A 19263-nucleotide genomic window follows, 5' to 3' on the forward strand; every position below is an offset into this window, starting at 1 on the left:
ATATGTTTAATTGGCGCAGTCGGTAGGATTATTAAAGTCAATAAATTTAGCTGTTTTTAAACCAAATTTTTATTTCTTGAACAAATTTATTATTTAATTAATTAACTAATTTGTAAGACTATTATTATTCTAAATTCTCCATTTTTTTGAGTAAAAAACTAAACAAAATTTTTAAGCCAAAATTTGTAGTTTTGGGTTTGATATTTATGTAAATTGTTATTTTTTGCTAAAATATTTTTTAATTTTTTTAAATCCATTTATTAACTAACGGTTTTAATAACTCTACTAGTTATTTAGTTATTAACTTAGTTGGAAAATTTCTACAAGTTAAAGTTAGTTTAGTTTTCGTTTAATTGGGAAATCAAGAAAAAAAAATTGGAAAAAGGGAAAATTTTTAGAATTTGCATTTAGATTATTTGGAATATTAGAGCGTTGTATTATCGAAACTTGGAATCGTAAATTTTGTAATTATTATTAGAGTTTAGAAATCTTACATTAGGAAGTTCAGTTAAGGTCTCATTTTTTTAGAAATCGAAAATTTATTATTTATATTTATAAATTTATATTATTATTATTTATTAATTGATTTTATAATAAATCTTTTATTTAAAAATTCATTGGGAGATGAAACTTTTGGTACTTTTATTTCTCTTTTTTTTATAGGTATAAAGAAAAACAAAAATTTTAACGGTTTACGTCTTTGGGTGTTTTCAACTAGTTTTTATTTTTACTTTTGTCTGTTGCTTGTGTTTCGAGGTTCTTTTATTTTACTATTATTCTTTTTTGATCTCCATATTCTTTACTTTTTAAGTTTGCGTTTGAGCTACTTAACTACATTTTGAAAAACCTTCTTTAAAATTATTTTTACTTCAACTTAAACCACGAATATTTTATGTTAAGACACTATAACAGTAACAAAAAATAAAAAAACCCAAACGTTTTAAGCAAAAAATCGACGTTATGAAAATTTCAACCAATGTCTATCTTTCTTAAATAATTTTGTAGTTTTACTAGTATTTTTAGTAGTATACGAGAGGAAAAAAACTGGAGACAATTTCGTAATAGCTTTATTAAAGAGAGATTCAGAATCACAATAAATCCACAACTAGACGACACTTATTTCGGGCTAATTATGTATAATACAATACAGGGGGGATGTTAATTGTCTATTTTATTGTACAAAACACCACAAACGAAAACTACAAAAGCAAAATGCACTCAAAAAAATRTCAATCACAGTTTGACCTTTCATAGTTTCCAGTACATAATTTTTTCATCTAGTTGTGTTAATTAACATCAATTTAAATAAACATACAAAAATATATTCCTAAGATTAAAACTCAGCACAATATTTATTAAATAATACTCCAAAAATTGGAATGAAGCAGCTTGTATACAGGATGCGCCAGAACTAGCGCCCCAGAAAAAATTTTCAAGTAAGGTTTTTTAATGATACTGATGATCTTGTATATGTTTTTTTTTACAATTATTTAGTATTTTTTTACCATTTTTTCCCTGTTCCTGGTATCTTATCATATATGTATGGKATTTTTCTCAGGGGCGCGAGTTCTGACGCACCCTGTATTTGCAAGAAAAATATCAGTTTCTGTATTGTCACACTGCATTAAATGCGTTCCATGGAATGATACAAGAGTATTAACAATTTTTAAATAATTTCAATTTTTAAATGCTCAACTTCAAACATAAATCAACAAGAAACACTAATAGACATTCATCTCATGTTTTTATACAAATGCTACCATTTTAGTTAATTTTTATTTCAAGAAATCAACAATAATTCCAGCAAACTAAAGTGCAAATACGAAATCCGTGTCTGTAGAAAAAATTATTATTGACTTCTTGTGAAGACCTGAGGTGGTTTTGTGATAAATGAGCACATTTAGAGATTTCTTATATGACGTGACCTTCTGACTAGAATACAGCTCGAAGTCAAACCACACGAAGCTTTCGCTAATTGCGAAATATTCACCGATCGGCGAGGATAATCGATCTTTTCACTAAAAACCTGAAAAATTAGAAAATAGTATATTATATCACAACGAGAGAAGGGAGTTTTATAGCCGAGAGGCGAAATAAACAATTCGAGGCTTTAAAAATCTCCTCCCGTGTTTCATATAATATTTTTTCCACTACTAGCGCATTATTACCAACTTATCTTGGTAAGTATTATTTTATTTATCGTAAATCAGGTTATGTCACAACCTCGTGACAAACTAATTTTTTTTTATTAATAATTAAAAATTTATATTGATTAATTGGCGCAGTCGGTAGGATTAAAAAATTCTTTTGTTTAAAATATTATTTGTTTCTTACTTGTTGAAACCGTCATGAATACTTTTATTAAAGTCTAATTTATCAAATTAAGATATTGTATTTTAAATTTTTACTTTTTACTATTTTAGCTGTTTGTATAATATTCATGTAAATTCTGATTTAATAATCACAATCAACAAAAAGTTTGGTGCAGTTAGTAGGAACTGAAAAATCAATAAATTTAGTTCTCTTTGGACAAATTATTGTTTTTACATGTTTCAAAAAATTAGTTAACAATTAAAGGCTTATTTTGACTAAAATAGCACATTCTATTTGAGATTTTTGGCAATTTACAAATAAAATATTAAAAAAATATATTTAGAGAGAATTTTTAAAACAAAGTATCTTTTTTACCACATGTAAACATATATTTAACCTACAGTTGTATTGAGCAGAAATAAAATTGTGAACAATACTTTTGACAATAAAAAAATATATGTTTAATTGGCGCAGTCGGTAGGATTATTAAAGTCAATAAATTTAGCTGTTTTTAAACCAAATTTTTATTTCTTGAACAAATTAATTAATTAATTAATTAACTAATTTGTAAGACTATTATTATTTTAAAATTCTCCATTTTTTGAGTAAAAAACTAAATAAAATTTCAATTTTTAAGCCAAAATTTGTAGTGTTCGGTTTGATATTTATGTAAATTGTTATTTTTTGCTAAAATATTTTTTAATTTTTTTAAATACATTTATTAACTAACGATTTTAATAACTCTACTAGTTATTTAGTTATTTAGCTTGGTTGGAAAATTTCTACAAGTTCAAAAGTACAAGTTAAAGTTAGTTTAGTTTTCGTTTAATTCGAAAATCAAGAAATTTATAAAATTCAGAAATATTTTGTGAATTTTTTTAGAATTTGCATTTAGATTATTTTGAATCTTTATCCAAACTTCGAATTGTAAATTTTGTCATTGTTATTAGAGTTTAGAAATCTTACATTAGGAAGTTCAGTTAAGGTTTCTTATTTTTTTAGAAATAAAAAATTGAATATTAATTGATTTTATGCTAAATCTGAAATGTTTTAAGCAAAAAAATCGAAAATATCGAAACTAATTTATCTAAAAATTTCATTGGGAGATGAAGCTTTTGGTGCTTTTATTTCTCATTTTTTTAATAAGTATAAAAAAATCTTCTCCCATGTTTTATATAATATTTTTTCCACTACTAGCGCATTATTACCAACTTAAGTTGGTAAGTATTATTTTATACTTATCGTAAATGAGGTTATGTCATTTTTTTACTTCTGCATCTAATAAAAAAAATCTGATTATATAATATGTTAAAATTATAATGTTAAAATAACATAAAAAATGCAAAAAAAGGGAAAAAGTGTCAAACTTTCCCTTACTAAGTAATATTTCAACGTGAAATAACCCCATTTGTTGTATTGACAGTTTTGACAAAGACAGAAGAATTAGAGATGGGCTTATTTAAGTTTTAAATAATATTTTTATCAATGTAATACAATCCAAAATCGGTATTTAATAATAATAAAAGTGATTATTGACCACTAGGAGAGAAAAACAACTTCACAACCTCGCGACAAATTAAAAAATTGCATTTTTTGCGACTAGTAGTAAAAAATCTATTATACAAGGTGTTAAAAAAWGATTGTAAGATATTACAATCTTTTTTAAGCACCCTGTAGAATTGAATTACTTTAAACGAATGTGGAATTTCGTCGATGCTGCGATGTACCAGTGTTCCATTCAAATACAAAACATTTGCTGCATCGTCTTCTGGTAAAGTCAGCGTTTGGTAGCTGAAAGTGGCTTCACGTTCCATTCGTTTTAACACTTCTTGTGCTTCTTTTCCGGCTCCAACACACAGCAAATCTGGCCCCCCGACCGTTATGTAAGTTTTTAGGTGTTTGGGGTCTGGCACCTGGTGGGAATCGACGGCTATTATATTGGGTTAGAGGTGGGTGCGGGCTAAGCGGCTTTAACGGGCTTTTGTGAAAGCAGTTTTGAAGCTTTGTGCACAATTTCATACAATTTCAATGCGTTTAAATGCTTACAAATTAAAAAAAAATGCAATTGAAAAAATAATAATAATAAAAAATTGGAAACTTAAAAAATGTACTTCTAAAAGTGAATAAAACGATGTAAAATAGTTTTATAACTTTTTTTTGTATGAATAAATATTTTGGATTACAGCAGAGACACTGGCCGGGGGCGTGGGAGCGCAGTAACTTACAGATTATAAAAAGCATCAAAGCTTTTTTATCTTAAAATCAATTTTTTATTTTTTTAAATTGTTTTTTTTTCTTATTTTGTAAATTTCGGCTAAAGTGTATTGAAAATGACATATTTTAAACGATTCGTATGTAACGTGTTTCGGAAAATCGATTAGCGTCAAGAAAACCGGTAAATTCCTAATAGTTTAGAAGTTGTAGTCGAGTTTAGATTTTGACTCTGCGCCACTACGCCCCCGGCCAGTGTCTCTGCTCTAATCCAATATATTACAAACTTATGTTTTTGGTATTTTTGGATGTAGTTTTTAATTTCAATCATTTTTAACAAAACTTTTATTGATCGATTTTGCTTAGTTTTTAAAATATTTTGATTTCTTTGACGAAAACACACTTTTTAAAAAAAATTATTACAAAAAAACTAAATTTCCACAACTTTCAACTACAGGACTACAATATCTTAGGCAGATTCCAATCATAAAGGTGACAATAAGAAGTTTGTTAAAAATTAAATAATTAAAAAAAATAAATAGAATATCTTATTATTATTTTTTGGCACCCTATAGATTTATAAATTGTTTTTTCAGTGTAAAATAAATGTGATTATTGAGTGATATTTCTTCTATTTCTTGTGCAACTGTGAACTTTTAGGCTACTGAAACAACAGTTAATTTTTTTGATGTTTAAAGTTGAATATCTTTTTATTTATCAATTCTAGGCATTTTTTTTCAAATTAACAGAAAATAAAAGTACCTACAAAATTTCATTAGAGACCATTTTGAAAATTTTAATAAAGTGAATTTATGTTTTTAGATAGACAAATTTAATAATCTATTAAAACAACATCATTTAAAAAAACCTTAGTTTGTATTGTAACTTATTTTTGAAACCCCTTTTACATTTGAAAATAATTTGAGGTGGCGCAAGAAGTTCATATACAGTGTGAAAAAAAATAAAACCCAGCTGCTTTTTGGTTTGCTTTCTGAAAATAATAATAATGTTGTAAAAATGTAAAAATGCAGATTAAGTTTTTAAACGATTTTTTTCAAAATGTTATCTTATATATACATATAGGGTGTAAAATAAAGATTGTAAAATATTTCAGAAGGTATGGACCAAAACAAATAATAAACATTATTCGTTTTTTGAAACATTTAACAAAAGAGTAAAAATTCTAAAAATTTTCACATTCGATATTTCCGAAATTGTTACTTTGCGGACCCATGTTTATTAAGACTTTTTTGTTTATTTTGGTCCACACCTCTTTAAATATTTTTACAATCTTTTTTTAACACCCTGTTTATTTTTTCCACAAAAATTGAGTCAAATGTAGATAGTTGTAATCCTTAGATCACAGCCTTTATAAAAGAAAGCTTTTATAGTGAGTGCCATTAAAAAAAAACAAAAAAGGAAAAATTTTAATCTTGAGAAACATCACATTTTTATAGCACTTTATTAGTTTTTCCAAAAATAAATAGTTTTRCATACTTTCTCTTCGAATTTTTTTGAATATTTTAACACTTAAACATTAATTTCACCAAATTGCTGAGACACCCAGTATATAATTTTTTAATACGAAATTCCTCAAAACATCAAAACATTTCATTTCATCACACTTSGAATTATTTTACTTTAAAGTTTTCTAGTAAACAGCAAAATGAAAATAAACAAAAATTTTCTCTTTCCTTATGTTTCTTGAACTAGGAAGCATATTTTTAGATATATTTGTTTTGATAATCATCACGTTTAAAATCTGAAACCTTGAAGTTAACCAAGTTTTCCTCGCTTTTGTTGCAAAAAAATTCATAATGCGTAACAAAATGTGACACATTAGATAAACCGATGAATAATTTTATTATTATTATCGTCACATCAATGCAACAATGAATATTTTATTACTTGCTATTAAATAAGTTTAAAAAAAAATTGTGTTTGGTGCCCAGAAAAGCGCGCTCACCTGCACCAGCCCTTGCTTGAGGTCACAAAGACCAAGACTCTCTGGTTTTACCTTGATGGGTGTGCATGGGTACTCTGGGAAGGCCGCCGCCACCGCCCTAGCCCCCGCCTCATTGGTCCATTGCGAGATACCCACGAAAAACTCCCTTCCTAAAACGCCACTATCGATTAACTTAATGTCATTTCTGATATTTGACTCACTTACCAGTGAATAAAACATCACTACCGTCGAGTTTCGCGTTCGAATCGGACATTTCGATTATCGGAAGATCGAGCTCTTTTTTTAAGACCACTCTAATTGTCTCCACCTGCAACAAGTTTCGGTTTTTATTCAAAAAAAAACAGAGAAAAACAAATGAGAAAATGGAGCACTGAGACAATAAAGAATATATAGGAGAAAAACTAAAAATAAATAATAAAGAACGAAAAAAAAAAACAGAAAGAACGGGTCCTTTATTTTTTAATTGTTTCAAAAATTAGGTCAAAATTTTAACAAGATAATGCTCAAAAACCATCTAGTGAAACAAACAAAATAACTTCACTTTTAGTTCATTTTGTGTGAAGGCAAGATTTTGCAAAAAAATTATCCTCTGATTCAAAAACGAAGTAATTCGATCAAAACAAGCTAAAAATAACATCAATTTTGATTGATTTTGTAATTTTTTTTATCTTAAAAATGCACTTAAACACACGACAATGGCAAAAATTACGTCATTTTTTGCCTATTTTGTTGAATTTTTGGCTTGTTTTTGCGAAATAATTGTTTTCAGCGTTTGAAAAAAAAACAAAAATAAATTGTCTTTTTCGATTCTGTTAGTAAAATGTCATAAAAACAAATAGAACTTTTTTTTAACTCATTTGAGGATTTTTCGATTTTTTTTGAGAAAATTTGACGAAATAATCAAATTAAAGCTTAAGAATTGGATAAAAATATAGTATTTTTTTAGAGTTTAGTGATATAAATAATTTTCGTAATTCCAAAATAATTCCTGTAATTCCAATAGTTCTAAGAAATTCAACGTAATTTTCAAAAAAAATTATTTCCGATAATACTTTCCAAAAATAGTTCCAAAACTCCAAAAAAATCCACCAAAATTCCAGTAATTTGAAAAAGACTATCTTTAATAATATTTTTCAAAAAGAATTCCAGAATTTCAGTAAAATTCCACCGAAATTCCAATAATTTCCATAGTTTAGTTCTAAGAAATTCAATGGAATTTACAAAAAAAATCCACCAAAATTCTAAAAATTTCCATTGTTTTCAGATTGATTATATTCCTATAATTCCAAATTAATTTTAGTAATTCCAAAATAATTCCTGTAATTTCAAATTAATTCCGATAGTTCTAAGAAATTCAATGTAATTTTCAAAAAAAAATTATTTCCGATAATACTTTCCGTACTTTTACAGTTTAGTGATTTTTGACTGGCTATGACAAAATCTGGCAAAGAATTTTTCAGCTTAAAATTCTGCTTAAATTCTCGAAAAAGGCAAAGTGTCAATATTTTTAGCCTAATTCTGTGGTTTGTCTGTTTTTAAAAAAAAATTGCCAAATAATTGCGTTTCTAGCTCAAAAACGTGCGAAATGCAAAAATACTCGTAATGTAATTTTCGACTTAATTTGTTGATTTTTTAGTTCGTTTTAGCAAAAACTGAGATTTTAGTACAAAAAATTGTCGACCAAATTTTGTGGTTTCTCGCCTTGTTTTTGTGCTTTTGCTCAAAAACCAGTTAAATTAATCAATTTAATTCTTTTTGTGATTTTTAGGCGTGTTTGGACAAGATTTTGCAAAATAAAAAAAAATCTGACTCAAAAACACAGTAATTCGACCGAAACAAGCCAAAAATAACATCAATTTCGACTTAGTTTTATATTTATTTTGCTTTTTTAAACGAAATTTAGAATTTTCTTCTTATTTTATCGAAACCTCGAAGAGGGCAAAAATAATGCTGTTTTTGCTTTATTTCGTTGAATTTTTGGCTTGCTTTTAACAAAATTTTGGGGAATAATTGAGTTTCTAACTGAAAAAGCATTCGAAAAAGACACAATTTTTAAATGTCGGACAAACAAATAAAACTATTTTTAATCAATTTGGCGGTTTTTCGACTTTTTTGAAAAAAATTGATGAAATAATCCAGTTTCTGGTTGAAATACATGGAAAAGGCTTAAAATAGATGTAATTATCTATTTTTCAACAGTTTTTTTCCAAAAATCTGGTGAAATTTCAATCAGAATCGATGCAAGATGAAAATCTCCACTTTGCTGATTCCAGTGGAATGTTTTATTAGATTTTCGAGCTGAGAGCACCCAATCAAGATGATGGAAATTGGGAACGAAGCCGGTCATTTTTTGATGTTTCTTTTATTGAAATAAATTGGGTCATGTGACAGCTTCATCCTGTTATTAGATTATGACGACCGACAATTGGAAAACAGGGATTTAGAGGATTAGTAGAGAAATGGATGAGAATCGATAAACTGTGATAATCTCCATAATTACAAGTCTTCATGAGTTTCTTAAGTGTAGTGTTTTCCATTAAATCACCAACAATGAGGCGTGGATTGCACTTTTCGCTTCAAAGGTTTATCTTTGATTAGTGAAATGAATGTCTTCAATAGCAGGATTAACTCCAATCAATCAAACGAGGACTATGTTTACACTAAAATTTATTTCGGGATACGTGTGAAAGGGAGCGGATCAATATCCATCACTTCACACGAAGGGAACCAAATGAACTTGAAATTTTTTTTTTTCTTTTCTAACAGCAAAATTTTACACTTCTACAACTTTATAACTTTTGATTTGTGTTAATTCTACGGTAGTGTCTCCGCTGCCGGCAACGGTGGCGCTAATATCACTTTTTACTTTCCTTATCCTATTGTAATCGGCTGAAATTTGACCTACCCAGATTTTTACATTTCTGGACGAATTATAGCTTCAAGACACCAAAAACGTTGGTTTGGGTCATGTGTGTGTATGTCTGTCTGTAAACAGCATATCTCGAGAACGATAAGAGCTAGAAATTTGAAATTTGGAAGGGGACGCTGCACAAACATTTGGTAAAAATCGGTTACACAAGGCGACAAAAAAAAGTCATGTTGTGACAACTTGACAAATTTTATGGCATTTTGTTCGTCTCAGTAAGGCAAATCAAATGCACTAAAAAAAAATCAAAAAGTCCACACACTTTGAACTAAATAATTTTTTTCTAATTTAAATGAATTTTTTTTTTATTAAAGAAATCGCTTCAACCGCAAGGGTTATTAGCGTCTAACGTAAAAAATGTAATTACATTATATTATTACTATATACAATACAATCATGTAAGATATTTAGATTTCGTCGTAGTATTTGGTTCTTTGGAGTAGTTTCTTTAGAGCTGGCCAGTTTAAAGGATGGCCTTGCCCTTTAGAATGATATAAAATTTGAAATTGAATATTAGCAAACTTTTCTTCGAACAATGTTCGAAGTAAATCGAAGTAATTTAAGAAAAACCCTACGAGTAATTTTTTTTTCTTCAAATTTTATATCATTCTAAAGGGCAAGGCCATCCCTTTAGAAGGAAATCGGCCTAATAGTTATTGAGTAATGATTTTTTAAAGTTAAAGTATTTTTAATTCATTTAAAAAAATTATTTTGTTCAAAGTGTGTGGCCGTTTTAAAAATTTTTTTAGTGCATTTGATTTGTCTCACTGAGACGAACAAAATGATATAAAATTTGTCAAGTTGTCACGACATGACTTTTTTGTCGCCTTGTGTTATACAATAAATTCATGGGGATACAAATTATTTAAAATCATGAAATATGCCTTATTAAACAATAAAATGTGATAAAATAAAAATAATAATGGGTACCAAACTAAAAAAAAATTGCACCCCAGACTCGAACCCGCGTGTAATCCGGATAATTTTCTCTTTGTTTTTTTCTTATCTAAAATGAGCTATTTTTGGCTTTAATTAATTTTCACGATCATAAAAACCCAATTTAATCTTGAAAAAAAAATTGAATAAGACAAATTAGTGATTTGTGTGGGGTGTGGAAATGTCACTACCACTTGATTGTTACACAAATCACTTGCCAAACCCTCTCCCAACATGACACAGTTTCCAAATTAATATTTATAACATGTGTTTGACAAAATTAGCAATTTGATACAGTTTCTGTTTCACTAATGGTTATGAAAAAAATTGCTCACATTTTTATGCATATTCAATTTAAAATTCGGCACCGCCCGGCTTTAGAGTCAATGGAATGTGGCTTCTATTTACCTATAATTTGCATACGCAATTAAAATGCTCAAAGACATGCAATTCGGATATTTTCCTTCACGCATTTCAATGACGAAAATTTTTGTTGCGAAAAATATGCATTTTGTTTTATAAATTGAAATTATTTTGCCTTTTCCACGTTTTTGTAAAGGTTTTGTAATGTTAGTGACAATGCAGTTAGGTTTTCTTTATTTTAGCTGGCGTATATGAAAAAAACCGACGCAAAATTCCCTTTTTTTTAATTTTTTAATTTTGTAAATTACAGCTAGACTATATCTAAATTGATTAATATTTTAATTCACACGTATGTAAAATGTGTTGGAAGTCGATGAACTATTTATCGTAGAACACTGATCTTTTTTGTATACGACAGAAAATTAAATTTTCTTTCTAACAGTACCACATATAAGAGCTTATCACCAATAAGTCCGGAGTTATTAGCAATAGACCGCTCCGGGTGCCAAAAATCGACCAAAATCTCAACAAAAATGTTCAATTTTAGAATTGATCCATATAACGTTTTTAACATTTCTAGAGGTCCTAAAGACTCAAAAAAATGCATAAAATGTTATTAGGTCAAGTTTAAGAAATTACGAATTTTTAACAAATTTTTCCTTTTTTTATTTTGTAAATTGCGGCAAAACTGTATTTCGGTGATATAATATTTTGACCTACACATATGTAAAATGTTCCGGGGAATTGATTGGCGTCACGAAAACTGCAAAATTTGTAATAGTTTTGAAGTTATAGTCGAATTTATATTTTTCATATTTTTGACTTTATCAGAAATTTTCTCGATAACTATTTATCGTAGAACACTGATCTTTTTTGTATATGATAGAAAATTACATTTTCTTTCCAACCATACCAAATACAAAAGATTATCACCAATAAATCCGGAGTTATTGGCACTCGACTGCTCCGGGTGCTAAAAATCGAGCAAAATTTTGTCACAAATCTAAAAATTGTAAACTTCAAAATTGATCGAAATGCATTTCAAAAATCTAAAGTGCATAAATGCAAAGAAAGTACAAGAGCTTTTTATAGTAAACGCAATTTTTTGATTTTTTAAGGTAAATCAAAATAAATCATTTTTTAAGAAATTTTCAATCAGCTCTCCTCCATCGTAATTTCTAACTCCTGCTTGTATATTTTGACTACAGGATGGTGTTTATTACTGAACCACTAATTTAGGGTTATCAAAATTGATAACAGCTGAATTATTTATGTTTAAACTGATTAAAATATTGAAATTGTTAAATAGTATCCTCGAAATCAATACTTGGAGCTAAAAATTCACAGACATTGATCCCAATCTGACTACCAATAAAGAAGTCCATTGTTAAATCACACAACAAAGCATTCAATTTAAAAATCTCATTAAACGCAACAATAGTTTAGAAAAACATTTATACAGCCTGCCCACCGACCGTTTTTCCTCTATTTTTCAAAGAAAAATCCTAAAAAAATGTAATTCTTTCGTCATTTTCCCGACACAAACAATTCAAAGAAAAGATTGTGAGTGAGCACAAAGTTGAATGAAAAGAATGCAACTGTAAGAAAAGATAAGAAGCGTGGGACTTGCATTCTTATGCAAATCGAGAAGGACTTTTTACGGCCACAAAACGCATAGAATACAGGGCGATTTCTTAATATTGAGAACAATTGCAACAAAAAAATAAAAGTAAATTTTTATCATGAAATTTTATCACCCTATATAACGAAGCCTTCTAGCACTATTGTTTATTTGACAAATCAGTGTTGTTTTTCGATGTGGTTGCAGTATTTAGAAATATTTAGAAAACACTCTGTATATAGCCCAGAATTTGCCCGATTTTTAACGTTCTACTTATTATTTTCTATCCTCTACTCTCTATTTTTGCTTTTTATTTACTGTTTCTTGTTTTCTGTGTCTTCTCATTTCTCTTTTTTCTAGATACTGTTTTTTGTTTTTGATTTTCTATTCTCTGTTCTGTTCTTTTGTTCTGTTTATTATTTTTTCTTGTCTCTCTTTTGTTACTTTTTGTTATCTTTTCTCAGTCTTTTTTGTTTTCTATTTTTTGCTATATTTAATTTTTTGTTTGTTTTTTCTTTGCTGTATTTACTATTTTTTCTGGTTTTAATTTCTTCCGTAATTCTTTATTTATTTTCTCTGTTCTCTTTTCTTTGGTTTTTTGTGTCCTTAATTCTCTCTTCTCTGTGTTGTGTGTGTCTTTTGTTTTTTCTATGTTGCGTTTCCTATTTTCAATTTGGAAAATTTTGTTAAAACAAGGTAAAAAATAACAAAAAGAAGTCAAAAATGTCTTATTTTTGTTTACGTAATTTGAAAAAAATTTCCCAAAACGCTGAGGCAAGAATTTTTTACCAAAAAAAAAAAATAGATTTTGCCAAAACAGTGCAAAAAATGCAAAATTGACTCCAAAATTAGTTTCTTGTAAATTTAGTAGCGCTTTTTAGCGAGAAACTCACAAAATTTTGGAAATTTTGTTAAAACAAGGAAACAAATAATAAAATTAACTCTAAAATGTCTAATTTTTGTTTATTTTCTAAGATTTAGAGCATTTTTCCTGCGAAATTAAATGAATTTGAAAAATTTTCCCAAAACGATGATGCAAAAAATAAGTCTGAAAAGCGTTATTTTTTAGTTATTAAGCGTTTTTACAAAAAAACTTCCAAAATTCGTGAGATTTTACTAAAACTAAGTATTTCAAAATTACTTTTGAAATTCACCATTTTTGATTATTTTGATGAGTTTAAAAAGTTTTACTGAGGAACTTAATAAATTTCAGATTTTGCCAAAATAATTCAGAAAATTGGGAAATAGGTCTAAAAAGCCTTGTTTTCACTTATTTCGATAAATTTTATACATTCTTTTAATCAAGAAACTAAATAAGATAAAAAGATTTTGCAAAACAAGGCAAAAATTGTAAAATCGGCTCTGAAATGATGTTGGGAACATTTTTTTACCTATAGACTTACTAAATTTAGACTTAGAGCATTTTTCCTGTGAAATTAAATGAATTTGAAAAATTTTCCAAAAACAATGGGGCAAGAAATTGTAAAATTAAGTCTGAAATGCGCCATTTCTTCAGTTATTAAGAGTTTTTCCAAAAAAACTTCCAAAATTCGTGAGATTTTACCAAAACTAAGTAGGGAATTCCAAAATTATTTCTAAAATTCACTATCTTTGATTATTTTGATAAATTTAAAAAGTTTTACTGAAGAACTTAATAAATTCTAGATTTTGCCAAAATAAAGCAGAAAATTACGAAATTAGGTCATTTTTAATAATTTTAATTTTAAACATTTTTGTAATCAAGAAACTAGATAAATTAAAAAGATTTTGCAAAACAATGCAAAAAATGTAATATTAGCTCTGAAATACGTGATATTAGGAGCGTTTTTCACAGAGAAACTCACTAAATTCCTGAAATCTTCCCACAACTAGGCAAAAAAATTACAAAATTAGTTCTGAAATGCAATATTTTTTAAAATTAAAATAAAAAAAAGCAGCTAAATTTGGTCGAAAATGCTTTTAAACAGTTTTTGTACAAAATCAACAAATTAAGTCGAAAATTGTATAATTTCTACATTTCTCGAGCGTTTTAAAACCTTTTTCGGCTGAAAACGCAATTATTTTGCAAATTTTATGCTTAGAAAAAAAATATTCGTTTAGATCATAAGAATTTTTCACTTGACAAAATTCAAAAACAATTAGAATTTGAAGTTAGAACGAGAATAAAAACTCAGTTTTGTTGTTTGCGTTTGAAATTATTGTTGTTACAATATTGTTCCGTTATGTTCTCAATGCCAAACAAACAGTATAAAAATAATCAGCGGAACTATTTGTTAGGATGCAATGTGTTGCATTTTCTACAAAGTATAATACTTGACAATCAATATCAAACGAGATGATGGCTTTAGTTGACGACTCATAAAACATTTCTGTTGGAAACTAGGTCGGCGATAAAACTACAATTTGCATATTTCATTTCAAATAATTGCAAATAAAAATAGAAACTAAAATTACATAACTCAGGCTAAATATTGGCATTTCTTTTTTTGTTTAAAAAGTAAAAATCTCTTCATAATTAAATTCTGAACTATTAGCCTTGTTTAGAAGATGAGAAAGAAAGTGTCCGCGTGGATAACTCACTCAATTGTTCAATTGAACTAATTAAAAACAGATTAAGACTAAAACTACTATCATTGATGGACATATACTGGGTGATTCATTACTTCCTTATCGACTTAATTACTAATTAGAAAGACTTTCATATTCTGTGGACATCCAACAAAAAACACAATTTAAACAATTGGGAAAAACAAGACTGGAATTTGATTTATTTATTTTTTCATTCAAATCCAATTCAACAACTAAATGAATAATCAAAAAACAGAAAAATACTGTTTTGTTTGTTTCTAGAACTCAATTTAAGTAACTTAACACTTGAATTTGAGGAATTTAAATTTTATCAAGTGTCAAACCATTAATTTATTACTTCACGGTGCTATAAATAATTGCATAAAACTAGCACAAATAACTAAAATAAGGTATCATTTTTTTCAAGGCAAAATTCTTATTTTCATGTTTACTGTCCAACAAAGTTGGAAGTGAGTTATTTAAAACAGAAAACTTTGTTTTTAATTGCATTTTTTGATTACTCGAGTGATTTTGAGAGGATTTTTATTAGCCTTCCCCATGTTTAAGTTGAACCGTTTTCGAAATATTTGGACTTTTTGAAATTTTTTAAAAATCGATAATTCTGCCATTTTTAATGATTTTGAAATCGCATTTGGGCATATGAAAGAAGAAAGTTAGACCTTTGTTTTGGTGTATTCATAATTGAAACAATAATTAATAAACCCACAAAATTTAAGATTATAATTGTGAAACTTCAAATACCCATAACTCAATTTTGTCAAATGAAAGGATCCAATTTTTTCTTCACTAAATTGAAGAGAATTTAATTCTGCATCGATCTGAACATTTTCTATACGCAAAAAACAAATAAAACTATTTTTAACCAATTTTTCCATTTTTTTTTGAGAAAATTTGACGAAATAACCAAGTTAAAGCCTAAAAGTTGAGTAAAAATAGAATATAACCCTTTTTTGTAACAATTTAGTGATTTTTGAGTCACTATGACAAAATCCCGAAAAAAATGAGTTTTCAGCTTGAAAATCTGCTTAAAACCTCGTAAAATGCAAAGCGACATTATTTTCAGTATAATTCGGAGATTTTTCAGCTTGTTTTCAACAAAATTTTGCAAAATAATTGCGTTTCTAGTTGAAAAGTTTCGAGAAATCCAAAAATAATTGATTTTTTATTTTGTTTTGCCGAAATCACACGAAAAACCCAAGATTTTAGTACAAAAACGTGCTTAAGAGCATTTTCAACCAAATTTTGTGGTTTCTCGACTTATTTTTGTCTCAATTTTGCTCAAAAACAAGTTAAATCGAGTGAAATAAAAATAACGTCAAAATCAATTCTGTTTGTGATCTTTTTGTCGTGTTTGGATAAGATTTTGCAAAATAAATGAGTTCAAAAACGAAGCAAGTAGAGCGCAACAATATAAAAAATAATGTCAATTTCGGTTTAATTTTGTATGTAGTTTTTTAACCTGTTTAAACAAAATTTCTCGTTTAAACACTCGAAAAAAGCAAAAACAACGCGTTTTTTGGCCTATTTTGTAAAATTTTTGGATTGTTTTTCGATTTCTTTGAGAAAATTCAGACAAATAATAAAGTTTCTGGTTGAAAAACGTGGAAAATCCTCAAAAAAGACGATACAAAAGTTTCATTTCTTTTGACCTAATTTACTAAATCAATACTTGAAAAATTAGTGTATTCATTTTTTGTTGCAACAGTTTTTTTTCATTTCGAAAAAAATCACCAGATATTAGAACTTTTACAAAAGAGCACAAAATGGCAAAAATTTCATTCATTTTTTCATAAAATAAACAATCAAATTTTAAATTTGAACCTTTACTTAGAATTTACTATTTCGAAAACAGATTTTTAATTTAAAAAAAAAAATTAAAATCCACTTATTTTCCGATACATCACTGGATATTTTATTTTTATTTTTATACAGAGTGTCCCGGCGAGTTGAAAAAGTCCATTTTTAAATGGTAAAATTATTTGCAACTATACAGCGTGTCTCAAAAATAAGTTACAATACAAACTTGTGTTTTTTTTAAATGAGACACCATATGTTTCTTAGCGTTTTCGAATGTAGATTTTTATGACAATGTTTTTAAGCTAAACTTTTATTGGTCGACTTTGCTTCGTTTTAAAAATAAGACGGTTTTTTGACGAAAACATGCACTTTTTAAAAATTTATAACAAAAACTAAAACATCTAGAAATATTTTTTTTTACTACCGAAAAGAAGAAGGTACAAGCTATAAAGTTGTAACATTTTTTTAGTGTGTTGCATTTGCAAAGATAAAAAAATGAAGGCGTTTGTTAAAAGTTTAGTAACTTAAAAAATTTAAATGGAACACCCTATTTATTGTTTTTGCATTTAAGAGATTATTAAATTGTTTTTCTAAAATTATATACTTTTAGGTGTTTATAATCAATAACTAAAAAGATATTTAACGTTAAAAATTAAAAAAAAAATATTGTTTCAGTAGCCAAAAAGTGCACATTTGCACAAGAGATGGAAGAAATATCACTTAATAATCACATTTGTGTTAAACTGAATTCATTATTCTTTATTTTTACAAAAAAATAATTCGAATTTCTGTCAACGGAAAAGTGATCCGTGGTGGAATTACTATACTTGCTATAGTATCATTAACAATGCTCAGATATTGATAATCATTGTTGCTCCAATTAATATTGAATGTTAAATATCTTTTCATTTATCAATTCTAGACATTTTAGATAGACAATTTACATGCAAAAATAAAAAATAGGGTGTTCTATTTATTTTTAAAAATTTTTTTTTAATACAAAACACTAAAAAATTGCATGTTTTCGTAAAAAACTAAGCGAAATCGACTAATAAAAACATACGCTGTTTCATTAAAAAAAAAACACAAGTTTTATTTTTGGGACATGCTGTATAAAAAAAACATTAATGTAATTAATTTTTTGGTGAAATTTTGGCGCGAAAATCTCTCTTCAGATGTTACCAACCGTCCAGCACCTCCCATGACCCACCATGAACCCCGAGTTAATTCCAATAAAAGTCAAGTTGGGCGTCGATCTCGTGACCCAATTATTACTAACAAACCCATCCCAATGGTAAAATTTCTTAGCTTACCTCTTTGGCTCTGTGTGGCGCCCCAGGTCTGGTGATGAGCGCCGTGCCGTTGCAGACGACGGCCGTGTCCTCGACGAAGACGCACTCCGGAAGGGCCTCGTCGGGGGGCAGCTCGATGACGTCGAGTCCCAGCTCGCGCAACAGTCGCACATACGTTTCGTGCTGTTTTTTGGCATCTTCAAGTTCGATTTCGGCGCGACTGCGAAGAGACAAGGGGATTCGACACACGACGGCATGAGTGTAGCGGAAAGCCGCCATCTTCGCTTGAGACACCAGCAGACGCGACTACATGGAACCAGCGGTGCGTCGAACGACATGCAGCGAGGGGACTGAATCGGGACACTTCGGAGGACATGGGGGAAATAAACAATGAGGCGAAGGAAGCCTCCACTTTTCAAAATTTTAATACATGGTGCGCCAGAACTCGCGCCTCAGGGAAAGATGTATACTAGGAACATGGAAAACTTTTAACAAAAATTCTATCTATAATCCATTTCATTGAAATTGGCATGATTGTGTAAACAGCGATTTAAATGTGAAAAAGGCTTTACACACTAAGGAACTAAATTTGTCACTAAAAAAGTGAGGTTAAGATAGTTAAAATTTCATTTTTAGAGGTTTTCAGAGAGACTTTATTCCATAAAAACGACAATTTTTGTAAAATGGTTTCCTTCAATAGACAGAACACAATTTTATTGCAAAATTTTTTATTCTCTTTATTTTTTTTTACTTTTTATTCTCCCTTCTTCACTTTCTATTCTCTCCTTGTTGTGGTATTTTTTGATGTTAAATTAAATTTAAATTTAAACAAGTTGTTTCTTTCCCTATAATACACTGCGTAAAATAGTTTATTATAATAATCTTGCATGTAAAATAAAATAACATGTACTACAAAAACTGTACGTTTATTAAGGGATTAGTTACAAGTTAAAAATAAAAATACTTTTAATGAGAAATTTGAGCATATTTGGTCGTAAAAATGACAATGCTACTCTCATATCGTCTTCTAAAATTAACAATCTCGATCTTTGAATCTGCAAAAAATCTGAATTCACACAAATAATATGTAGAAAATTGTAATAATATATTTAAAGTTTTTTTGGCTGTCATGGGATAATCACATCTAATGTTAATCGCAAATAAATTAATTGATGCTTTGGAATATTTTAAAATTAAATCTCTATTATTAGAAAACGAAATTGGTTTAAATACAGAAGTAATGGATTTC

The 19263-nt window shown here is 28.0% G+C and overlaps 1 protein-coding gene across 1 annotated transcript; it reads right to left on the reverse strand.

The window, feature by feature from the left end:
- Window positions 1-1462: 1462 nt before the first annotated feature.
- LOC123014300 (N(G),N(G)-dimethylarginine dimethylaminohydrolase 1) lies at window positions 1463-18368 on the reverse strand. The gene is made up of 5 exons (XM_044413348.1): window positions 18036-18368; window positions 6695-6797; window positions 6542-6639; window positions 4002-4226; window positions 1463-2026 (listed from the first exon to the last, which is right to left on the reverse strand). The coding sequence occupies exons 1-5, from the start codon at window positions 18291-18293 to the stop codon at window positions 1901-1903; spliced, it is 810 nt and encodes a 269-aa protein (XP_044269283.1). The 5' UTR covers window positions 18294-18368; the 3' UTR covers window positions 1463-1900.
- Between the last annotated feature and the right edge of the window lie 895 nt (window positions 18369-19263).

Source organism: Tribolium madens, unplaced genomic scaffold (genome assembly GCF_015345945.1).
Source record: "Tribolium madens isolate multiple individuals breed KSU strain unplaced genomic scaffold, Tmad_KSU_1.1 Scaffold_97;HRSCAF=244;Tcas5.2_LG3a, whole genome shotgun sequence".
NCBI lineage: Eukaryota > Metazoa > Arthropoda > Insecta > Coleoptera > Tenebrionidae > Tribolium > Tribolium madens.